Genomic DNA, 19,785 nt, shown 5'->3' with positions numbered 1-19,785 from the left:
CCTTTAAACGTAAAGACATTTCCAATTCTTTGTGAACAACACGACCGAAAGGGTTTAGGCTGAAGTAAAAACTTATAACGCCTAACCCAGTTTACAAACTTCCACGAGAGAAAAACAAAAACAAAACACAAACATTAATAATGAACAATATCAAGTGTTAAACAGAAGAGAAATAAGCATGTATCTGAAGTTAGTAACATAAATTTCAATATTCCAACAAATATGTTACATACGTTTGTTTTAAGTTAAGTTAGTTGAAACTAAATCATGTCATCATTATTATTATTATTTTTTTTATTTCTTTTTCTTACTTTATTCATCCTAAGCTCATATATTCTTGAATTTTAGTAGCTTTAAACAACTTTTTGAAAGTTTTGACTGTTTGGGACAGTTTTAACTGATCTTCCAGGTCGTTCCACAGATTAACACCTCTTACAGAAATACAGCGACTCTTTTTATTCTTTTTCGCTTTTGCTTTTTTGAAAATAGCAGTTCCTCGGAGGTTATACTGACTTTTTCTGTGTTCAAAAAGCTCCTGGATGGGATGCAAGATATAATGCAAGATGGAAGAAGGTGCGAGATATAATCAATCAAAATAACAAAATCCATACTTTGACCCAAATTGCAACATTTTAATGACACATTGCATCTAAGGCAGCACTGCCTTGGGTATCAAAATTATATATATATATGAAAAAGAACATAATCATATTACACCGATATTGAATCTTTCATGCAAGAGAAACACCAATCTGCAGCTCTTTGAGAGCGCTGAAGATTTTATTTATAACTTAAAGTGGCCATTGAGAAGATACAATATATTTTCCCAAAGCATTCATCTATTCAAATAAAGACTTTTCTGGAAACTCACTCACTCACTCACTCACTCACTCACTCACTCACTCACTCACTCACTCACTCACTCACTCACTCACTCACTCACTCACTCACTCACTCACTCACTCACTCACTCACTCACTCACTCACTCACTCACTCACTCACTCACTCACTCACTCACTCACTCACTCACTCACTCACTCACTCACTCACTCACTCACTCACTCACTCACTCACTCACTCACTCACTCACTCACTCACTCACTCACTCACTCACTCACTCAGGCTTCCTGCTGTCAGTCTCCCATCCAAGTACCGACCAGGCCCTCCCCTGCTTAGCTTCCGAGGTCTGACGGGATCGGGCAAAGCAAAGGCCCCATTATTATACAGGTGATACACTTTATTTCGAACACTAGAATAATGGCCCACATAAAAACATCAACATGTAGTATTGAACTGATCACACAACTACAGTACACTGTTGAACCATGTGACATTGTAAGTTGCTGTTAATTGAAAGTGAATGAAGTGAATTTTGATTTTGATTCAGGAAAAGTACAGAAAACATTACTTTAAATGACTGAAAAGGGGGTTTTGTCAAGTTTAAGCTCCACTTTGTTTTATAACAGTATCTTGTGCTTTTTGACAGTAGTCTAAGCTTTGAAGGTCAAGTAAACAGCGTAATTCTATTTTATCAACTTTAATTGATGAATAAAACTAAATATTTTGTTTTACCTATTCGGACCTTACTCTTGACTGGATTATTGTAATGCTTTATACTCTGCTTTAAATACTATGGCTTTAATTCCGAATTATTACATCAGCTGCAACTCATCCAAAATGCAGCTGCAAATCTTCAAACTGGGACTAGGAGGCATGAGCACATTACCCCACTTTTGGCTTCACTCCATTGGTTGCCCATCAAGTTCCGGATTGAATTAAAAAGTTTGCTGCTGACTTTTAAATGTTTGAATGGTCTGGCACCAGGTTATCTGTGTGATCTTGAACAGCCATACACCCCTGCCCGAGCTCTGAGGTCCAGTGAGGCTACACTGCTGGTCACAAATGGCCATAAGAGGAGACTGTGCTTTTCCAGTACGAGCTGGCAAGCAAATAATTTGAACTCAATTAAATCGTTGCGAAAGATATATCACTTTATTAATTATGTATTTTTTAAGATTTTCTGTCAAGCACTTTGAAACTGTTGTTTAGAAAAGTGCTATACAAATAAAGTTTATTATTACTATTATTTTTTATGATGGAGCATATTTCTTGATTCCCACAGTACAAACATTATTCTGACCCTAGTTCTAATACTGTATATCTGAAAAATTAGATTTCAACAGATTTAAAGAGTTCACCTTAAATCACCCATCTTACTGCAGCTACCCGTGTCAGATTTTTTTCGGTGCGGGTGATGCTAATCAACAACAATTGATAACATAATTTGTTGAAACTCCTTTGTATCTAGGCTATGCAACACTCTGAAAATGTGTTTTGATTAATTCATTTAAAATGCAGAAGCCTGCTTTGAACTATGAGCGCAACAGAGATTTGATTCCGTATGGTGTGCCATATTTTTAAAGCACCAAAATAGGACAGGCTTTTAAAGTGTGTTTGAAAAGTGGGATGATGATTTTTCAAGAGTGATGCAGATAATCCATTTAGATATAACACTGAAAGGAGCAAGAGTGAGATGGGAGGATAGAAAAAGGGAAAAAACTTTGAAGTACTTTCTTGCAACATTAAAGCTTTAGTGGAGAACGTGATGCAGCCCTGTCTCACGAGTCGGCAGGAGCAGAGGAGGGAGAGAGGATGACAGCGAGGCAGAACTCCTCTCTGTCGTGGCTTTGATGTGGGCTGAGGATAAAGTCAGATTGGAGATTGGGATGCCAGCGGCTCAATGAGGAGAGGAGAAGAAGAGCGTTCGGGATAGAAGGATGAGAACAGGAAAAAAGGAATTGGAGGATTTAAGGAAAATACAGACATTTTCTGAGCGCAAAATAAGACATCACTTGCAATTCAAAAAACATGTAGCGATGCATCAGAAGAGAACGCTCACAAAACTACATGTACAGCCAAGATGGGGCCGATTGACGAAGAAGTCAATTACATGGTCGAGTATGTATAGGCTATAGGCTAAAGACACAGATAAGGCCAGATAGCCTTTGTAGATGGAGGCTTTGACATGCTGCTCAATATAAACGTCTAACAGAGATTTTAAGATAGAAACAAGAATAGCAAATTAGGCAAAAAACCAAAAAAAAGTGTGACGCAATATTTTCAAATCCATGGCCCTGTGCAGCCAATGGTAAAGATTGCGTGCAGACTTGAATTTGGGGTAAACAGAAAAAATCTAAATGATGAGGCACAGACTATTTCAGGAACTGGAAACATGTCACAGATCTGCAAAGACATTGGTGTGTTTCTTAAGTACATTAGCTTTTGTTCTAATCATTTCAATGGCTTGATAGTCAGTCAATGTAATGCAGCCAAAAAACAAAACCAAAAAAACGCACAAACAATATTTGTTCTTTCTATGTGGTGCCGTTTGGACAGCAGATTAAAATGTGCTAGGGATTTCATTTATAGAAGCACTATTTCCTGTGTCCAATACCAAACATTGCTGGCTGTTCCTGCCCAGTAGTATTACATTAGACATGCCCTCATGGATACATAGCCAAACGATTCTTTCCTAGCCGAGAAAAAAAAGTTTTGTCATTTGTTATATATACATTTTGGTTAACAACATTTTCACTCCTCACTGAGGCTTGCACATTAAAACACCACCAATACAGCAAACAATAGATGCATGTACAAAGATAGCAGAAAACTACTCGATGTGCAGCAATTACTTCAGCACTTCCTGCTCCCTCTTCACACCCACACGGGCACAAACACCCCACACTTACATAGTGCCTTGTTTGCTCTTGTGCGTAAATTTAATATTCCCATATTTCTCATTACTCTATCAAAAAAGGAGAATGAAGGCACACAGAAACAATCAGCCCATAGCCCTCTAAAACATTTAGGACCACACCGCACGGGGGCCTGTCAATATATCTCTCAGGCAGACAGTAAAACCCAAAATGCTGAACAAGAGCGCCTATGGCCTAACTCTCTTGTAAGACATCTCCACCAGTTCACTGTGGTATTGATTGGAGGAGTCTTTCAATGAGAGGCAGCCCACGCAGTCAAGAAGCTGGCCTAATGCACTAATTAGAGCAGATGATCAGCATGCATTAACACGTTCTCCGCTGCGACCTATAGCTACAGAGAAGTTTGTGTCACGCCCCCTGGGAGACACTGAGGTCAATGTGTGAAGATGGAGAACTGTAAATAATGTTCATGCATTGTTGGCCAGACAGAATAATGAGAAAATGTGCTCAGGGGCAAAAAGGCAAGATTTTTCAAATATGGAGGCGTAACATTGAATTAATAGTGAACATCATTAGACAAGGGAGGATTCAATGACAGTCAGCCATCTGCAGCTAGTTCTCAAAGAGTAGTGCAAACTTGCTGTCAAGTCCTTCATTAATTTTGAGTTGTTGATTTTTTTAATATTATATTTTTATCAATTTTTCATCCTGAGAGTGTCAGTAGAGAGGCAAGATTAAGCACATACTGTATGGCTACTGAATAATAATTTTCATGAGTCACTTAATTGCAACAAATGCACATGATGTTTTAAATTGATGAGCCTTACCTGGAGTTTCATCTCAGCAAAGGCCTTCTCGGAGCTGGCCTCCACCTGCTTCTTAAACTGCTCCAGTGCCAGGTCGGCCTGCAGCATCTGCTGCCTCTGGCTCTCTCTGGTCTTCTCCAACTCTTTCTCTGCTTCCCTTTGGGCCAAACAAGAGCACACAGAGCCATAAATAAATACTACAGGTATGCCGCAATTGAAATGTATTTTGCCTTTAGGTGAACATTTAACATATGAGAGATGAGCTAGCAAATGTGTAAAAACACTCTACCTCTTCTGCTCTATTTGTACAGTAGCTAACGTTAGCATATGTAGCAAAAACCCTTCGAGATCGGGTGAGGAGCTCAGTTACCCGGGAGGAGCTCGGAGTAGAGTCGCTGCTCCTCCATGTCGAAAGGAGCCAGCTGAGGTGGCTAGGGCATCTGTTTCAGATGCCTCCTGGTCGCCTCCTGCGGGAGGTGTTCCAGGCAAGGGTGCGCCCAGCATGTCCTAGTGGGACAAGGCCTTGTGGAACACCCAGGACACGCTGGTGGGACTATGTCTCTGAGCTGACCTGGTGTCACCTAGGGGTCCCCCCAGAACAGCTGGAGGAGGTGTGCGTGGATCGGGAAGTTTGGGCATCTCTGCTGGGACTGCTGCTCCCGCGACCCGGCCCCGGATAAAGCGGAAGAAAATGGATGGATGGATGGATGGATGTTCTTGTCCCATTCATATGGTCATTTGAAATAGGTTGTGTTGAGACAGATACCTAGCAACTTGCACACCTGATCTGGACTGAGAGGAGTTCTGGTGTTCAAAGAGTGGTCCTGGGTCAACCTTCTCTTCACCACCTCCACTGCTTGAGATGGTACCCCAATAAACAGTGAGGTGACATCGAAGGAAACCAAAGTCTCTTCTGGCTTGACCTTCTCCACAAAGTCCAAGAAGTTCTTAACGTGGTGGTCAGTGTTACCCACCAGTGGTGGTTGCTAAATATTTGGCAATGTTGTATGTCACCGTGTTAATACTGATCACCACTGGTCTAAGTGGGATATCTGGTTTATGCACTTTCGGTAAGCCATAAATGCAACGTGTTGCTTCCCCTGGGTAAAGCCGGTAATAAAGAGTGTTATCTATCACCTGCTCCCTCTTCAAAACCTTCAAACATTCGAGGGTTTTGGTCTTGAATGTACTAGTTGGATTCCTCTTAGGCCTTTCATGTGTATGGTGATCACTAAGAAGTTTCGGCATTTTTGAATCATAGTCTGGCCGATTTAGCACCACTGTACAGTTGCTTTGTCAGCGGGCAGCACTATGATGTTCTGATCTGTGCTTAGTGACTTCAGGGCTACCCTTTCTTCTCTCTTTAGGTTAGCCGAGGGCACCTTTGCATTGGAAAGGGAACTGGACCCTAAGTACATTCAAGTATACTTAAAGTATACTCAAATTCAAGATAGAATACTTCCAGTTTACTTGTAATGTACTCATCAGAAGTATACTTCAAGTAAAGTTTAAGTATACAAATAGTAATACAAATAGTACACTTATATATATACTTATACTAAAGTTTACCTGCATTTAGATCAATGTCAATAAAGTCAGAAACTACATAAAGCAGCCTTTATCCGAGCACTTTTTCTCCAGTTCGGCCGACCACATCGGGGCGACAGAGGCGCAGTTGGTAGAGCGGGTCGTCTCGTGATCGGAAGGTCAGGGGTTCGAATCTCACATCCGGACAAGGTGTCATTGTGTCCTTGGGCAAGACACTTCACCCAACTTGCCTCCAGTGTCTGTGCACACTGGTGTATGAATGAGAGAGTGACTGGGCGATGGTTCCTTGTTGTAAAGCGTTTTGAGTACCAAACATAGGTGGAAAAGCGCTATATAAGTTGAGACCATGTCTCATTTGAAAGCTAAGATCAACAAAACTAAAATAAATATTTCTTTGTGTGTTTTTTTCCCATCACTTTCTTGTAATTTTTTGTTGGATTTTTTATTTCTTTTTTTTGTATGTCCACTTTTCGTGTAAAATAAAAACGCACTTACTCAGACTGTAACAACTCAGAATAGCTTATTTCAAGAAAATGTGACTTATTTCTAAATTACTTTTTGCATTGTTAAAAAATTTGCTAATTTCTTGTTTGACAGTTGGGCATGAAAAAGCAATTAAAAGACTTTAAATTAATTATGCCAAAATGAAGCTCATGAATGTCATGGGGAGGCACTGAATTGGGTTCAAACTGGCATTAAAGTATTACCTATTACATATTCTCCAGTTCAGCTTTACCCAAATCTAAAAGCTTCTCAGCTGGAAAGCAATGGTGTAATGCCTCATTTGAAAGCTCAGGCTTACAAAAGTGATTGTAACTTTTTTGTCACTTCGTCGCTGCATTTTTGTAATTTTTTTGTCACATTTTTTTTGCTTTTTCATCACTTTTTTCCCCGTTGCTTTTTGATGCTTTTTTTTTTTTTTAAAGCTTTTAGATTAGAGTAAAGACAAACTGGAGAAAATGTGTTCGGTTCACATGGGGGTTAAAGCAGTACTAAGTAACTCATGCCCCTAGAGGCCAAAAGCGCCACTGCAGGAGTTGTTGCGTTTACATACTCATTAATTGTCCGTGAGAGTAAATACTACACTGACAGAAAAGACAACGGGAGAGAGGGATATTGTACATCCTTATTACACAATTGTCTGAACTTTAAATACAGCTCTAAATACTGTTTAAGTGGTGCTAGCCCACAGTTAGCTTTGCCCGTAAGCCTGTTAGCTTCTTCATGATTCCATTAGTGTGTATTGGTGACTCCGGGTCACAAACAGTGATCTGTAATAGTGAGTAATACATTATTTTGAAATAATTTTATGTTTTACTCATCTAATTATGCTTTAAAAGGATACCAATAAATAAAAACCATGGTCATGAACTTATGCATGGTTTGTGTACGAGACATATTTCATATACAGGGAGAGTGTGCAGTCAAATGCCAGGTCATGTGCAGGCTGAGCTGGGAGGATTGACAGGCTTAGTGAGCAGCATGGCCTCTTACTGTGAGTTGTCAGAGCCCAACCATAACATCCTCAACTACACAAGGCAGCAGCTGTCAGGCTTAAGCCACTCTGTGTGTGGGAGTGAAATGACAGAGCTGGAGCTATGGCAGCCATATTGAGTTGGTATTTTTGTACCCCTGATAATTTGAAAGTTTCAGCTACAACCACAAACTCCAAAACATAATTATACACAAAACTTGTAACTATTTTCAATTACCTTTCTGCGTAGAGTTTGCATGTTGTCCTCTCCATGTCTAGGTGGGTTGTATGCACAATAGGCTAATGCACAATCTTGCTACTCCCGACAATAGGTAACTATTGAACTGCACACTTTTTCCCTTGTAGTTTTTGTCTAATGTCTGTCATTACTGGGACAATCCACATGAAACATCTGTCTCAAAGTTCGTCTTTTCTGTCCGCACAAGTGACAATACTCAAATAACATGTCCGGGATGTGATGAAGGCCTTTTTTCCATAAAGATAATTTGATGTTTCACTACCAAGTACTGATGAGGAGCAAATTTGTCTGTTTCCTTTATGGATATTTTACTAAACTGTCCCTCATCCACAGAGTTGTATTGGTCCCTGCGCTTCACCTGAGATCATGACATCATCACAAGCTACATTCAAGATTTGGAGATGAGTCCCCAGGCGTTGCCCACTCGTCCTGACAGGTTATCCCATCAGCATTGGTTAAAGCAGTACTAAGTAACTCGTGCCCCTAGAGACTATAAGTGCCACTGCAGGTGTTGTAGAAGGTTGTGTTTTTTTACTCATTAATTGTCCGTGAGAGTAAATACTACGTTGACAGAAAAGACAAAGGGAGAGAGGGATATTGTACGTCAAATTACACAATGGAGATCATTTTTTTCACTCAAACTTTACTGTTTAAGTGACGATAACCTGCAGTTAGCTTTGCCCGCTATCCTGTTATCTTCCTCTTCTTCGTGATTCCATTAGTGTGTATTGAGCCTTCGACCTGGTGGCAGCAAAGTTGCAATTGCTGTTTTCAGGTCAGAGACACCAAGGGGAGATGAAAGACCCCCCAATCATCCCATTAACACTTGTATTACCCCCAGAGGAACTACGAAAAGGATTTATTAAGGCAAACAAGTTACTGCTTTAAAAGTAGAAGACAAATTTCCCCTACGGAGATCATAAAGTACATCTTATTGACCTAAAACCGGACAAATTGAAGGCAGAATCAAATGTAAATCCTTGTGGTGCAGTTACCCCCAGCCAAGAATGTTGGTGCATTTCACTATCTAAAAAAACAAGACAATTGCAGGTGTTTCTGGATATTGCTTTTGTGAATGGATTCTTTCAAAGCATCTTTTAAAACAAAAGCATAGAAAACATTATTTTTTCTCCATTTACCACACAGGACAAAATACAAAGACAAATACTTTTCCTCCAAAATAATTTTAAAGAATTAATGTGCCTTTTAAAATAAATAATCACATACTGCAAGCAGCACAAACAGTGCATGTCTATAAAGACGAGAGACTGAATGGGAAAACAGAGCAAGAAGATGAAAAGTGCTCAACTGAAAGAAAATCATAAAAGACCGAACAACAGAACCGGCAGAAGAAAGACAGACCAACATGGACGCCTTCTCTTTTCACCAAGCTTCATGCCTTTGTAATTTTGGTTTCTCTCATGTCGGACATCAAACGACAAAGAAATTGTTTTTTTCTTTTTCTTTCCCAATTTTGTGTACTATGTAATTACTAATCAGTCCCTTTGCATGGTAACCTTCTGGGTTTTAACACACAAAGAATATGGAGACTAAGGCGAGCAAGATGGAAAAATCAATTTTTGAAAGTTTTAATAATGAGATGAATGTGAATCAGTCACTTCAAGAGTGGAAGTATAATAAAAACCTCTGTGGAAGGTCAGTTATGGTTTCATTCCTAAAGACGTGCACTTTGTTATTAACTATTTCCTTTCAGCTTTCTGGGGGTGTGTGTGGGGGGGTGTAACTAAATCATAACTAAATCACACTATGGAGAAAATGCTCTATCGGTATTAATTACTATTTTTTCATTGCCTACCTTTATGCACTAAATACAATTCCAGTCCACTGTATGGCTGTCCTTTTGTGAGTGTGCTCTTTATACCAATGTGGCCTTCAAAAGGGAAATAAACTATGGTGGAGTGGTTAATAACTCTCCATGCACAATACTACCACAGAATGAAGACATGGCAACTTGGACTATTTTGCCAGATTAAAGCGAGCGTGTGGCGGCTACAGTGGCAGACAGTATGTCACCATCAGTAACAGTTGTGGTGATGCAGTGATGAGAGGACACAGGGATAGACTCGGAGAAAGCCTGGGAACAGCAAACTCAGAGGGAACGCGTGGTGCCAACGACTGGGCGGCCTTTTGACTTTAAAGGAAACTCTGGTCAGTAAAGTGGAAGGCATAAATTAAAGATGTGCTCTGCTTAGGAGGAAGTCTTCTTATTTCTTTAATTCCTAAAAAGCAGTCTTAAAGAGCAGGGAACGTGCTTTGGCTTTTGGTTGATAAGTGAAAAAGCAAAAATGACAGCATTTTGGAAAAGCATGTTTTTAATGATAGTGAGACAGGGTTGTACTAAGCAATTTTGAGCATTTACCCTTAAAGAAGCAGTTTTTTGTATCCAGTTACCCCATTGCAAGGAGCATGGTAGGAAACCAGGTCAACAAGAGGTTAGTCTAACATTTTATGTTCAAAATTGCATTATGAAACCAATTATAATAAGGAGAGGTATTTGGAGAGCTGGTTGTTTGCTAAGTGGGTGATGCCTATGCTGAAATTCTAATGAGTGGCAATGACAATGCTTTGAAATATTGGCCGATTTATCGGGGCCAATATTTGGCAATGTTTTGATATATCGGCTATCGATGATCTAATGCTGATAAATGGCGATATATAATCTATCAGTTTTTTGCACTAAGGGCTCAGTCAAAGCTAATATGGCCTCACAGGGACTGAGAAACATTGCAATGAAAATCGGTCACAAGTCTGTTAAACACAATACATGTTTCACCGACTAAACCCCGCATTTTGAAGCACAGAACTTGGAGAATTCAATCAATGAGTTAGTTTGATCCTCTGCAATTGCATTTTTGGTTGCTGCGCAAAATGCCGCAGCTAGAAACAGTATGCTAAAGCTACCGGCAGGATGCTATTGCTAACGCAATAAAATCGGCCACTGCTGCAATAAATCAGCCTTATGCCCCTAATAAAACGCCCCCACAGTTCAAAACATTTTACAGTTTAGAAGCTTCATGTACAGGATTATAGATAAATTTGGAAAAATCTGCCAAAAATATCGAAAATTGGTCGACCTCTACTCTAAATTAATGAGAAGTACATCAATCATTATAGCTTTTTAAGGCAAAAGCTTAATGTAAACATAACCAGAGGCAACATATGTACATTTTGGCTTTCTTTACGTGTTGCATATTTTTCTGAATTTCTGATACAAACATTGCTTTATTCTTGTATAAATAAAACACTGACAGACTCAAAGCAAATCCTATACATACAAGTTATCTCCGGCATGTAAGTTGGGTATTTAGGAGTGTATGGGCTGTAATGTGGGTGGAGCAGCCAATGAAAAAGCCTCGCAAACAGACTAGTATGCGCGCTCACATGTGGATGCCTCTGGTTGTAGCATAAAAAGGAGCAGAGTGTGTGTTTGCTAGTGCACGCTCCACCCGCGCTCTTGCGTCTGTGAGCTCATCCAAACGGAATGATAACGAATCCACAGACACATCAAAGGGGCCTCGCCAAAGAAGAGGGAGCACATAAAAAGAGAAAAAATGCAAAACTGAAATATGCAGCCCCCTCTAAAGAAAAAAATAAAACAGGCTTGGTTTTTCATCCACACATCCCCAGAGAAAGGCAAAAGGAAGACAGAAGGAAAAGACAGACCACAAATAAGTGCGCACAATAGACTAACAATGCAAGGGCAAGAACATATTAAAGTCACAAAGAGAATCAATAAACATAGCACTCAAAACAACTAATTAGAATTCAAGTTTGGTATTCGAAAGATATCAGCATAGTGTATCAAGCAACATGACGCAAAAATGGCAGGATTTTTCTGCTAAACGAGTGTCCTCAAAGCTCTATAGCAAGGAGTACTCCCAAACAGAAATGAGCAGCTTGTTTTGAATACGTAGTTCTTTTTTGTAATTCAAGCAGTTCTTATATTTGAAGAGTTTCATGGCGCTAGGCTAGTGCAAGGCTAGTGCATTTCTATGGTATCAGCTAGCCTGCATTAAAAACAGTCTGACTCCACAGTGCACCTGAGGCAAATCACTTACAATGCCAGACTAACCATATAAATGTCTGTGTCGATAGAATCATTTTAACCATTTGGCATTTAAAATAACTTATATTTGAGCAGCATCAGTTTCGTGGTTGTATAAGCTACGTGGTGGCGGAGTGATCTGCTAGAAAATGGTCCCTGAAAATGCAATCATTCATGTGATGCAAGGTCAGTAATATTCCAAAAATTATTCCATCGACACAGACATTTATATCTCCAGAAATCAACAACACTCCCAGAGCTTGTTGTACTCATCAGGACTTGTAGCGCGCCACTCCTCAGCACCAATCCCTATTTTTCTCTAAGCAACTCCCTCAGGCTACTGGCGAAAGCACTGCCGCACTGTTGTCTGTACCCAAGATACCAACTTCGTCTTGTGCCAGGTGGAAGATCAGGCCCTTAGTAATTTATCAAGTGTTATAGTATTTTCATTCACATTCAACTTTACTGCATTGAATGTAGTGTGTGCGTGAGTGCACTACGAGCCCGAATAAAAAAACACATATGTTTCAGAAGAAAAAAACCTAAAGTGATACATTGTAATAGAGCTGGCAAACAAAAATACCCAACATTAACTCAAATCGATCAATATTGATTTTAGATCCCACAATAGATTTTATCACCTTAATAAATAAACATCTGCGTGAGCAACAAATAATTACTTTCATACCATTAAAAACAATTTAGTTTCCATGAATGAGCTGCCACAGGATTGGTTAAAGATCAATTGTCAGTTCAAAAGCTCCATGCAGATAAATGATAGAAAATAATCATGATTTGAATTGCACAGCCTTACATTGTGTCAGTCTAAAGAACGTTTTTGACAGATTTAAAGACCAAACCAAGCAGAAGTTGGCAATACAATGGTAGCATAGTGACAGTATATTCAAAGCTAATGTTTCAAACAATATTGTCATTTATTCATGATGCTCTACTCAGCGTAGTTATTACAAACAGCAGCGTGTTTGAATTTCCTTTGCCACAGTAGGATTTGGACAAAGTTGTAAGTGTGAAAAGAATATAAATGTAGAATGCAGTGTTACAGTTTCAGAAAAAGGTCCATCGCTTGCCCTCGCTACACTTTATTATCGACCATGCCGTTAATGTGACATGTTTAAAAGGTGAGTCTGGGGGGAGGGGGGGGGGTCACTGTTGAAAACGGTAGCCAAACTGTGTCTCCCTCATGAGCTCACGGGCTTTGTTTTCTCCTCCCTTTGTGCAGCATCCCTCCACCTCTATGCTAATGTCCTCTAATGATCTGAGGCGTGTTTGGGATGAAAGAAAAGAAGAAAAACTTGCTCTGTGCATAGCTTTGTAGTTCTTTCGGTTGTTGTTGCTATAGTAACACAAGCCTAGAAGTGAAACTGAAGCGGTGGTGCTCATTGGCATGGCATGAGGAGATGGGTTTGCTTTACCTTTCGCCTTTGAAAAATTATGAAAAGCAATTGTCTGAATACGTTCATCTTCAATGCGCACAAGTTGTGGAGGTAGGGCTTATCCTGGATACTTCGGTTGCTGGTACCTTAAGTGCATGACATTATTCAACTATTCAAGCTTTCTTATTATATATTTTGATGGCATAATACTGGTGGTAAGTACTTTTTAGAGCTTTACATTACTGAAGAGGAAATTTGATGAAGAGATGTTTGAGGGAAAGTTGTGGCATAAGTATCTCTTCCTATGTCACATGATCCTGTGTCTATTTCTGATAAGGAATAAAATAAGATAAAAACAAACCGTGGTAAACTAGATGCAATTACAAACCAAATCTTAAATAATTATGCCAACTGGATCAGGTAAAATGAGTAGTTTCACCTGTCAAATTATGGACTTTAACTATTCAGAATGACAGGGACAGATGAAAGAAACAATGCCAATTCAATATGCAAACGACAGCCAACAGACAGATGAATCCTTGTGGTGACCCCTTGACAAAATGTTCACAAGAAACCATGATAACTGATGTAAGTTACCAAAAAAACAACAACAAACAAAGTAACACCAGAGCAATATGGATAAGCTGTCAACCCACATGTCTACCGCAGCTCAGCTCAGCTCAGCCCAGCCCACATAGCTCACAGTATTTGGCTCATGGAAGGCATGTCGAACAGTTCTTCTCGTTTAATGTTATCATCCATCCTCCCATCTTCAGAGGCGCACACATCCAAACACACGCACACACACACACCCCTGCGTGCGGTCTGGCTTTGACTTTGAAGTTCTGCTGGATCGCCTTTAAAGGCCTTCAGTGTTGCCACGGCAGCAGGCAGGTAACAGACATTGGACTGGAGTGTGTGTGCGAGTGTGCGTTTGGAGTCAACCCTGAGTACTTAATTAGCTCTGAGACTGATGGCCCACTCGCCGTTTCTCCGTGTTTAAGACTAAATGAGGAAATGACGCGCTCGTTACTGAAACTAACAAGGATAATTTATGCACAAGCTGTCTGCGTCCTCTGGTGTTTGCCGACAATGACATGCACCAAGAATAAGAAATATGCAAATGTTTGTTTTTGATCAGAGTGCTCACTAAACACAGCCTTCTATTGTTGCTAGAACAAAAGAACACTTTAAAGTCAACTTTTTCTTTTCTTACAACTTTTTGAAGGATACTTGCAATAATAATGGATATATACAGCACAATTGACAAATCCTGTTATTGTAGTGGGACCAGTGCCATTGAGTTTCAACGCCGTAACACTAGAGGGGACGGGGCTTTTCAGTTGTTGGCCCTTAGCTGTGGAACGCGCTGTCCCTCCATGCCTGAACGGCCCCCACAGTGGAGTGTTTTAAGTCTGGTCTTAAAACCTGCTTTTATTCTCTGGCTTTTAACACTGTGTGAGTGAGTTTATTTATTTTTGTCTCAGCCTTTTTACTGTTTTTATGGCACGTCTTTTATTTAGCCTTACCTGTTTTTATTGTTCTACTTATTTTTACCGTATTCTTGCTGTTTACATTGTTCCTTGCTTGTGCACTACTTTAGAAACCGTCTTAGTTGTTGAAATGTGCTATATAAATATAGGTAGATTGGATTCAATATAACACATCTGGGATATGATCAAAATACTTTTTTTTCCATTGTTGTCATGAGATTCCTTGTTTGTTTTTAGTCTATAGTTCTCGGGTCACTTTTATAATGTGACAAAAGCCCAGGACGGTGGTGGCACAGTGACTGGTGCTGGCCCAGGCTAAGAATGTTCAATGAGCCGAGTCAGCGCTGTGTTTAATTGTGCAGAACACATTCTAGTTTCACCAGGGAATCTGTAATCTGCCTGAGACCAACTAATGTATTCCAGTGCAGGGTTAATTACTGAGAGGAATGCACTGATGGGCTATTTGGCTGTTCAACTGCAATCTGCTGAGACCTTACCTTTTAGTAGTGGGAGCTTCAACAAGGAATGCTCCAAAATAGGGGCCATATACAGCAGTCTGTAACGGGACTGTTTCGAGTAGTTCGTTGTATCATGCCACATCAAGCCTTGCTGGGTTTATACATCATAGGCACGATGCGTTAAAAATGCTATTTTTCAGTAATTTGTGACATTCAGAACATTAGTAATGCGCCCCAGAAGGGATAGAAAAACACAATTAGCACAGTTTGATCTGTATACCGTATTTTCCAGACTATAAGTCGTACTTTTTGGCTGGGGGTGCGACTTATATATCAAAACACATAATTTTACATGTTTGTTGTTTTCACACTGACAGCTGCTAGATGGCACTCTACTGTAGGCGTGTGGACCGCGAATGGGTGCTTGAACGTGCTGCCGGGAGAGGCTTGTCAACGGTGCAGTTACGCCTCCATGCCCAGGTTTCCAAGGCTGGTGCGACTTACACTCTGGAGCGATTTATATATGTTTTTTCTTCTTCATTATGCATTTTTTTGGCTGGTGCGACTTATAGTCCGGAAAATACGGCACGACTACTACTAAAAATAATAATAATGCATAATTTACTCTTTTCTAGAAGCTCAGAAGTCAGAACCCCTTTACAAATCCATGCATTATTCATTCACTCCATACTCAGTAGTGGTAAGCCATGTGAGGCTGTGTGCGCCATCAGCCCCTCTGACCACCACCAACCACTCACTCACGCACACACTACATTCACCCAGGCCCAATCTCGCATTGCATCTGAGATCTGATGGGATGGCTGATAACTTCTCACAACCATTTCTTGCTTTATAACTCAAACAACATGAACATAGGACTTGAGAAAAGATCAAAGAGACTGCGAAGGTTTGGCTTATTAACGTCATGCTCCATCTTCCATCTGATTCCTTTCACACATAACTGTTGATCAAAAGGCTGTAGAAATAAGCATATACTACAGAGATCCAGGAACAGGAAAATCTGTTGTGACTGACTCCCTTGCGCTCACTGAGTAACTTATATTAATCAAAACCAGGCTTGTTTGTATACATGTTGTATAAAACTGAACATTATGGTGCCGTGTACTTTTGAGTGTCAGACCTGAGAGTGTCTTGAAGTTCGCCAATCTTTTTCTTAGACTCTGTTCGTTCCTTCTCTGCCTCGCTGTGAATAGAAAGAACCTATGGGACACGGCAAAGAAAGGGAGGTGGAGGTGCAAGTGAGTGCAAGAGCAGACACAATCAAACATCACTCAACAAACGTCTGCTGCCGAGGACTGTAAGCATCTGGACTGGCCTCTTCTCTCCATCACCCCATCAAACGTATACCATCTGAGCCTGTCTGCCTGTGCAAGTGTGCATAGGGCCTCTTTCAGTCCATCTATGGCAGCCAGATGGGCCTTCTTTATGTCAGGAGCCTCCTTGGCCTCTCAACATGTTTCTTTTACTACTTCTCAAGAGCAGAAGGGAGTTCTCAGGGGACCCAAAAGAGATTGTTGATGACTGAGACACAGCCAGACTGTAATATTCACTTTGTTGCTATGTGCTAACACTTTTATTGTCACAACATGGTAACGGTCGACCATGACGCAAGCTCAAATACAGTTTTCAGATGGCAAAACCACTGACAGTGAGAGTATATTTTTTAGGTCAAAGAAAGGTGTTTTTATAGTGAATGATGGAGATAAAATTAAAACATTTTTTTCAATATTTATGTTTTAATTTAAAGGCACACTGCGTAATATTTTGGACTATACTGTTGGCATCAAGACAAAACGTGCTCCCAATGACCAGCACAACACAGAAAATGCTATTACTGCAGTGGGTAATCAAAGAATGAATTTGTATGAGGAAGTAACCTGTTTAAATCTGAAATTCTACTGACTTTAGTCATATCTCCATGGAGACGTACCCACTCCCGGTAAAGTAACAGTAATGTCTTATGAGAGCTGAGCCACTCACAGCAAAAGCACATGTTTGCCTGTACATTTATGAGGTATTTTTCAATGCTGAAAATATCTGTCATAAAATAAATGCTTATATTTCAATTTCATTTATTGGGTAAAATTATACGCGGTGTGGCTTTAAATGACACAACATGGCAACATTGAGCAGAATTAGTTCTTATCTTAGGCTCTACCATTCAAAAATTGTGTCCCTTGGGTTTCAGTTGTCACCACAGCACCCATCTTATTCATAGGAATGCAGCTAATGACAATCCACAGCTCCATAGAAACGGTCCAGCGTCTGAAATACTAATGCTAACATGTAATAAAAATCAAAGTCTCTCTCTCCGTTAAAAAGTCCAGACTGAATCTGTGACGCTGTGAAATGCGTCCAGGTGCAGTAGTCTTTAAAACATAAAACAAGTCGAGATGTTCCAGGCCAATTACAGTGCTAATGTCATTACTGTTGGCTTTTGAACTGGGTTTATTGACTGCACTTTAACTTTGAAAAGAGCCATAAAGGTAAGAAAAAAACCAAACACAGAATACCGTTATTTAATATTGACCAAGACCAGCAGAAGGCAACCACTATCTCAAGAGCCACATGCGGCTCTTTAAAGTCACAGGTCCTTTTGATCTTTGATAGAAAGATTTACAAAGAATATTTGACTAGAGCTAGAGTGAAGGCAGTGACAGAACAATTGGCACAACATTTTCCAGGGAAGCACCTTCCAAAACCTCTATATTTTCTTCAAATAAAAGTAATACAATTTCCAAAGATTTTTCATTGAATTAGAAGTTTTATTTATGCTAATTTGTTGTATGTATGCATTGTTTGTTCATTTGCTTTGGAACGGGCCAATGTGGTAGTCAGATCCCTGACCACTACCGATCAAAGTGTTCAGTTTTCTCATTCACCAAAAGCTACGACCAGATCCTTTTATTTGGTCTCTGATCAAACTATTTAAAATTAAATAATCTAGTCCGATTGTGAACATTTATTTGAAGCTCTGATCTCAGTTCTGATGCAAAAAAGATAAAACTCTTAGATTCATGACCATTCACAATAAAGCAATAGGTAAAGACACAGTAATTGTGACTGAAAGCACTATACCTTCTTCTCACACTGAATTTGGAGTTCATCTTTGTCCTTCTGGAACTTGACCTCTTGATCCTATTAGTAAACAGCAAGTACAGCAAGGTTATGATTGAACAACCACACAATAATATCCTCAATTTTCAAGTGGCCATACCTGAAGTAGTGAGAGTCTAAGATGTTCATTGTCCTGGAGTTGATGCCTAAAATGACCAACGGTTTTCTCTAACTCGTCTATCAACTCAGAAGCCTAAAAATAAATAAATAAATAAATCATAGTAATGAATAGTAATGTATCGTTACTCTGACCTTACCTTCGCAGCAGACAGAGTGTGCTCCTGTTGCAAATGGCTGATGTCAGTTTCATATTTGGCACGGAGCTTGCCCATATTCTGTTCATAGAAATCCCTCTGATCTTCCTTCTCTTTTTGGAGGCTAACAGCTCTGTGATTGGACACAAAACACATCGAGTATGCAGTTATGTACATTGCTACATAAACCGGCACCGACTTAAACACCTCCTGTTGGCCTCCTGCAGTTCAGCGCTGATGGCTGCGATGTGGATCTCCAGCTGAGCCTTCTCCTGTGTCACCTTCTGCCGGAGCGAGTTCCCCTTTTCAACCTCCAACGACTGCTGTTTCACCCTCTTCTCCAGATCACGCACGGTTTGCTCCTAATGCACCACAAAACACACTTAAATCACACTCAACTCCTGGATCGAATAACATTAACATCAGCTTCTCTGAAAAACAAGACACCTGGGTATTTCACAATCTCATGTATCTAATGCTTTGGTTCAATCCTTATAGTTGGTTCTTCCTTCTTCTCAAAGTATTCATATGTATTATACATATCTATACTGGTAAGAAATAACAAAATACAACCATATAGTTGGGATATTTTGTGGCAGATGGGACAAATGCACTTCAAATATGAGATGGCATAATGAAGAAAGCTAAAATATTATCCATTTGATTCAGTAAAACCATATTTGTTTTTTTATATCTAAATGTAAAGGTAGCACCACTGTATGCTGGAATTGCATGTCTGTCATTTGATACCCTTTATGATATACAAAAAGATGCATTTTTCTTTCTACTGTTTCCTCTGTTTCCGATTCCATCTTTCAAGAGAGTGACTTTTATACAGGCAAATGATCAAAGCTACGTAAACACTTCTTCCTGAAACATTTTGAAAGTCCCTTTACTGTCCTGCTGCCTTTGTGTGTTCACATATGACAGAGTGGTATGTGGTGGAGGCAGGCTGATGAGGCGATGATAGGCTCTGATTAAAGTTGGAGCGTGCTGGTTGATCTCGTCGATGAAAGAGCCTGGTGCTGACAGGAGGTGGAATGATGGGAGCTGTGTGTTTGAAAATAGTCAGAAAGCAGCAGCCGAACAGCTCAGTGACAAGGTTTTGGCTTTTGTGACAGTGATTGAGAGTGTTGGGATTTATCTGTGTTGTTCAGGGACACTTGATAGGGACACAT

At 39.9% G+C, this 19,785-nt stretch overlaps 1 protein-coding gene across 2 annotated transcripts in view; it reads right to left on the bottom strand.

The window, feature by feature from the left end:
• The window catches only part of cep112 (centrosomal protein 112), a gene marked incomplete at its 5' end in the record, with an annotated part of 92,733 nt that overhangs the window by 55,340 nt on the left and 17,608 nt on the right, over positions 1-19,785 (bottom strand). For both annotated transcript variants that reach the window (XM_079563936.1, XM_079563937.1), the window contains 6 exons: positions 4,545-4,680; positions 16,357-16,436; positions 18,315-18,374; positions 18,454-18,546; positions 18,611-18,740; positions 18,815-18,969. In XM_079563936.1, the coding sequence (XP_079420062.1) occupies positions 4,545-4,680; positions 16,357-16,436; positions 18,315-18,374; positions 18,454-18,546; positions 18,611-18,740; positions 18,815-18,969 (654 nt within the window). The remainder of the gene's footprint in view (positions 1-4,544; positions 4,681-16,356; positions 16,437-18,314; positions 18,375-18,453; positions 18,547-18,610; positions 18,741-18,814; positions 18,970-19,785) is intronic.

This window comes from Gobius niger (assembly GCF_951799975.1).
Source record: "Gobius niger genome assembly, chromosome: 10".
Lineage (NCBI taxonomy): Eukaryota > Metazoa > Chordata > Actinopteri > Gobiiformes > Gobiidae > Gobius > Gobius niger.
This window is presented reverse-complemented; position numbering and strand designations above follow the sequence as displayed.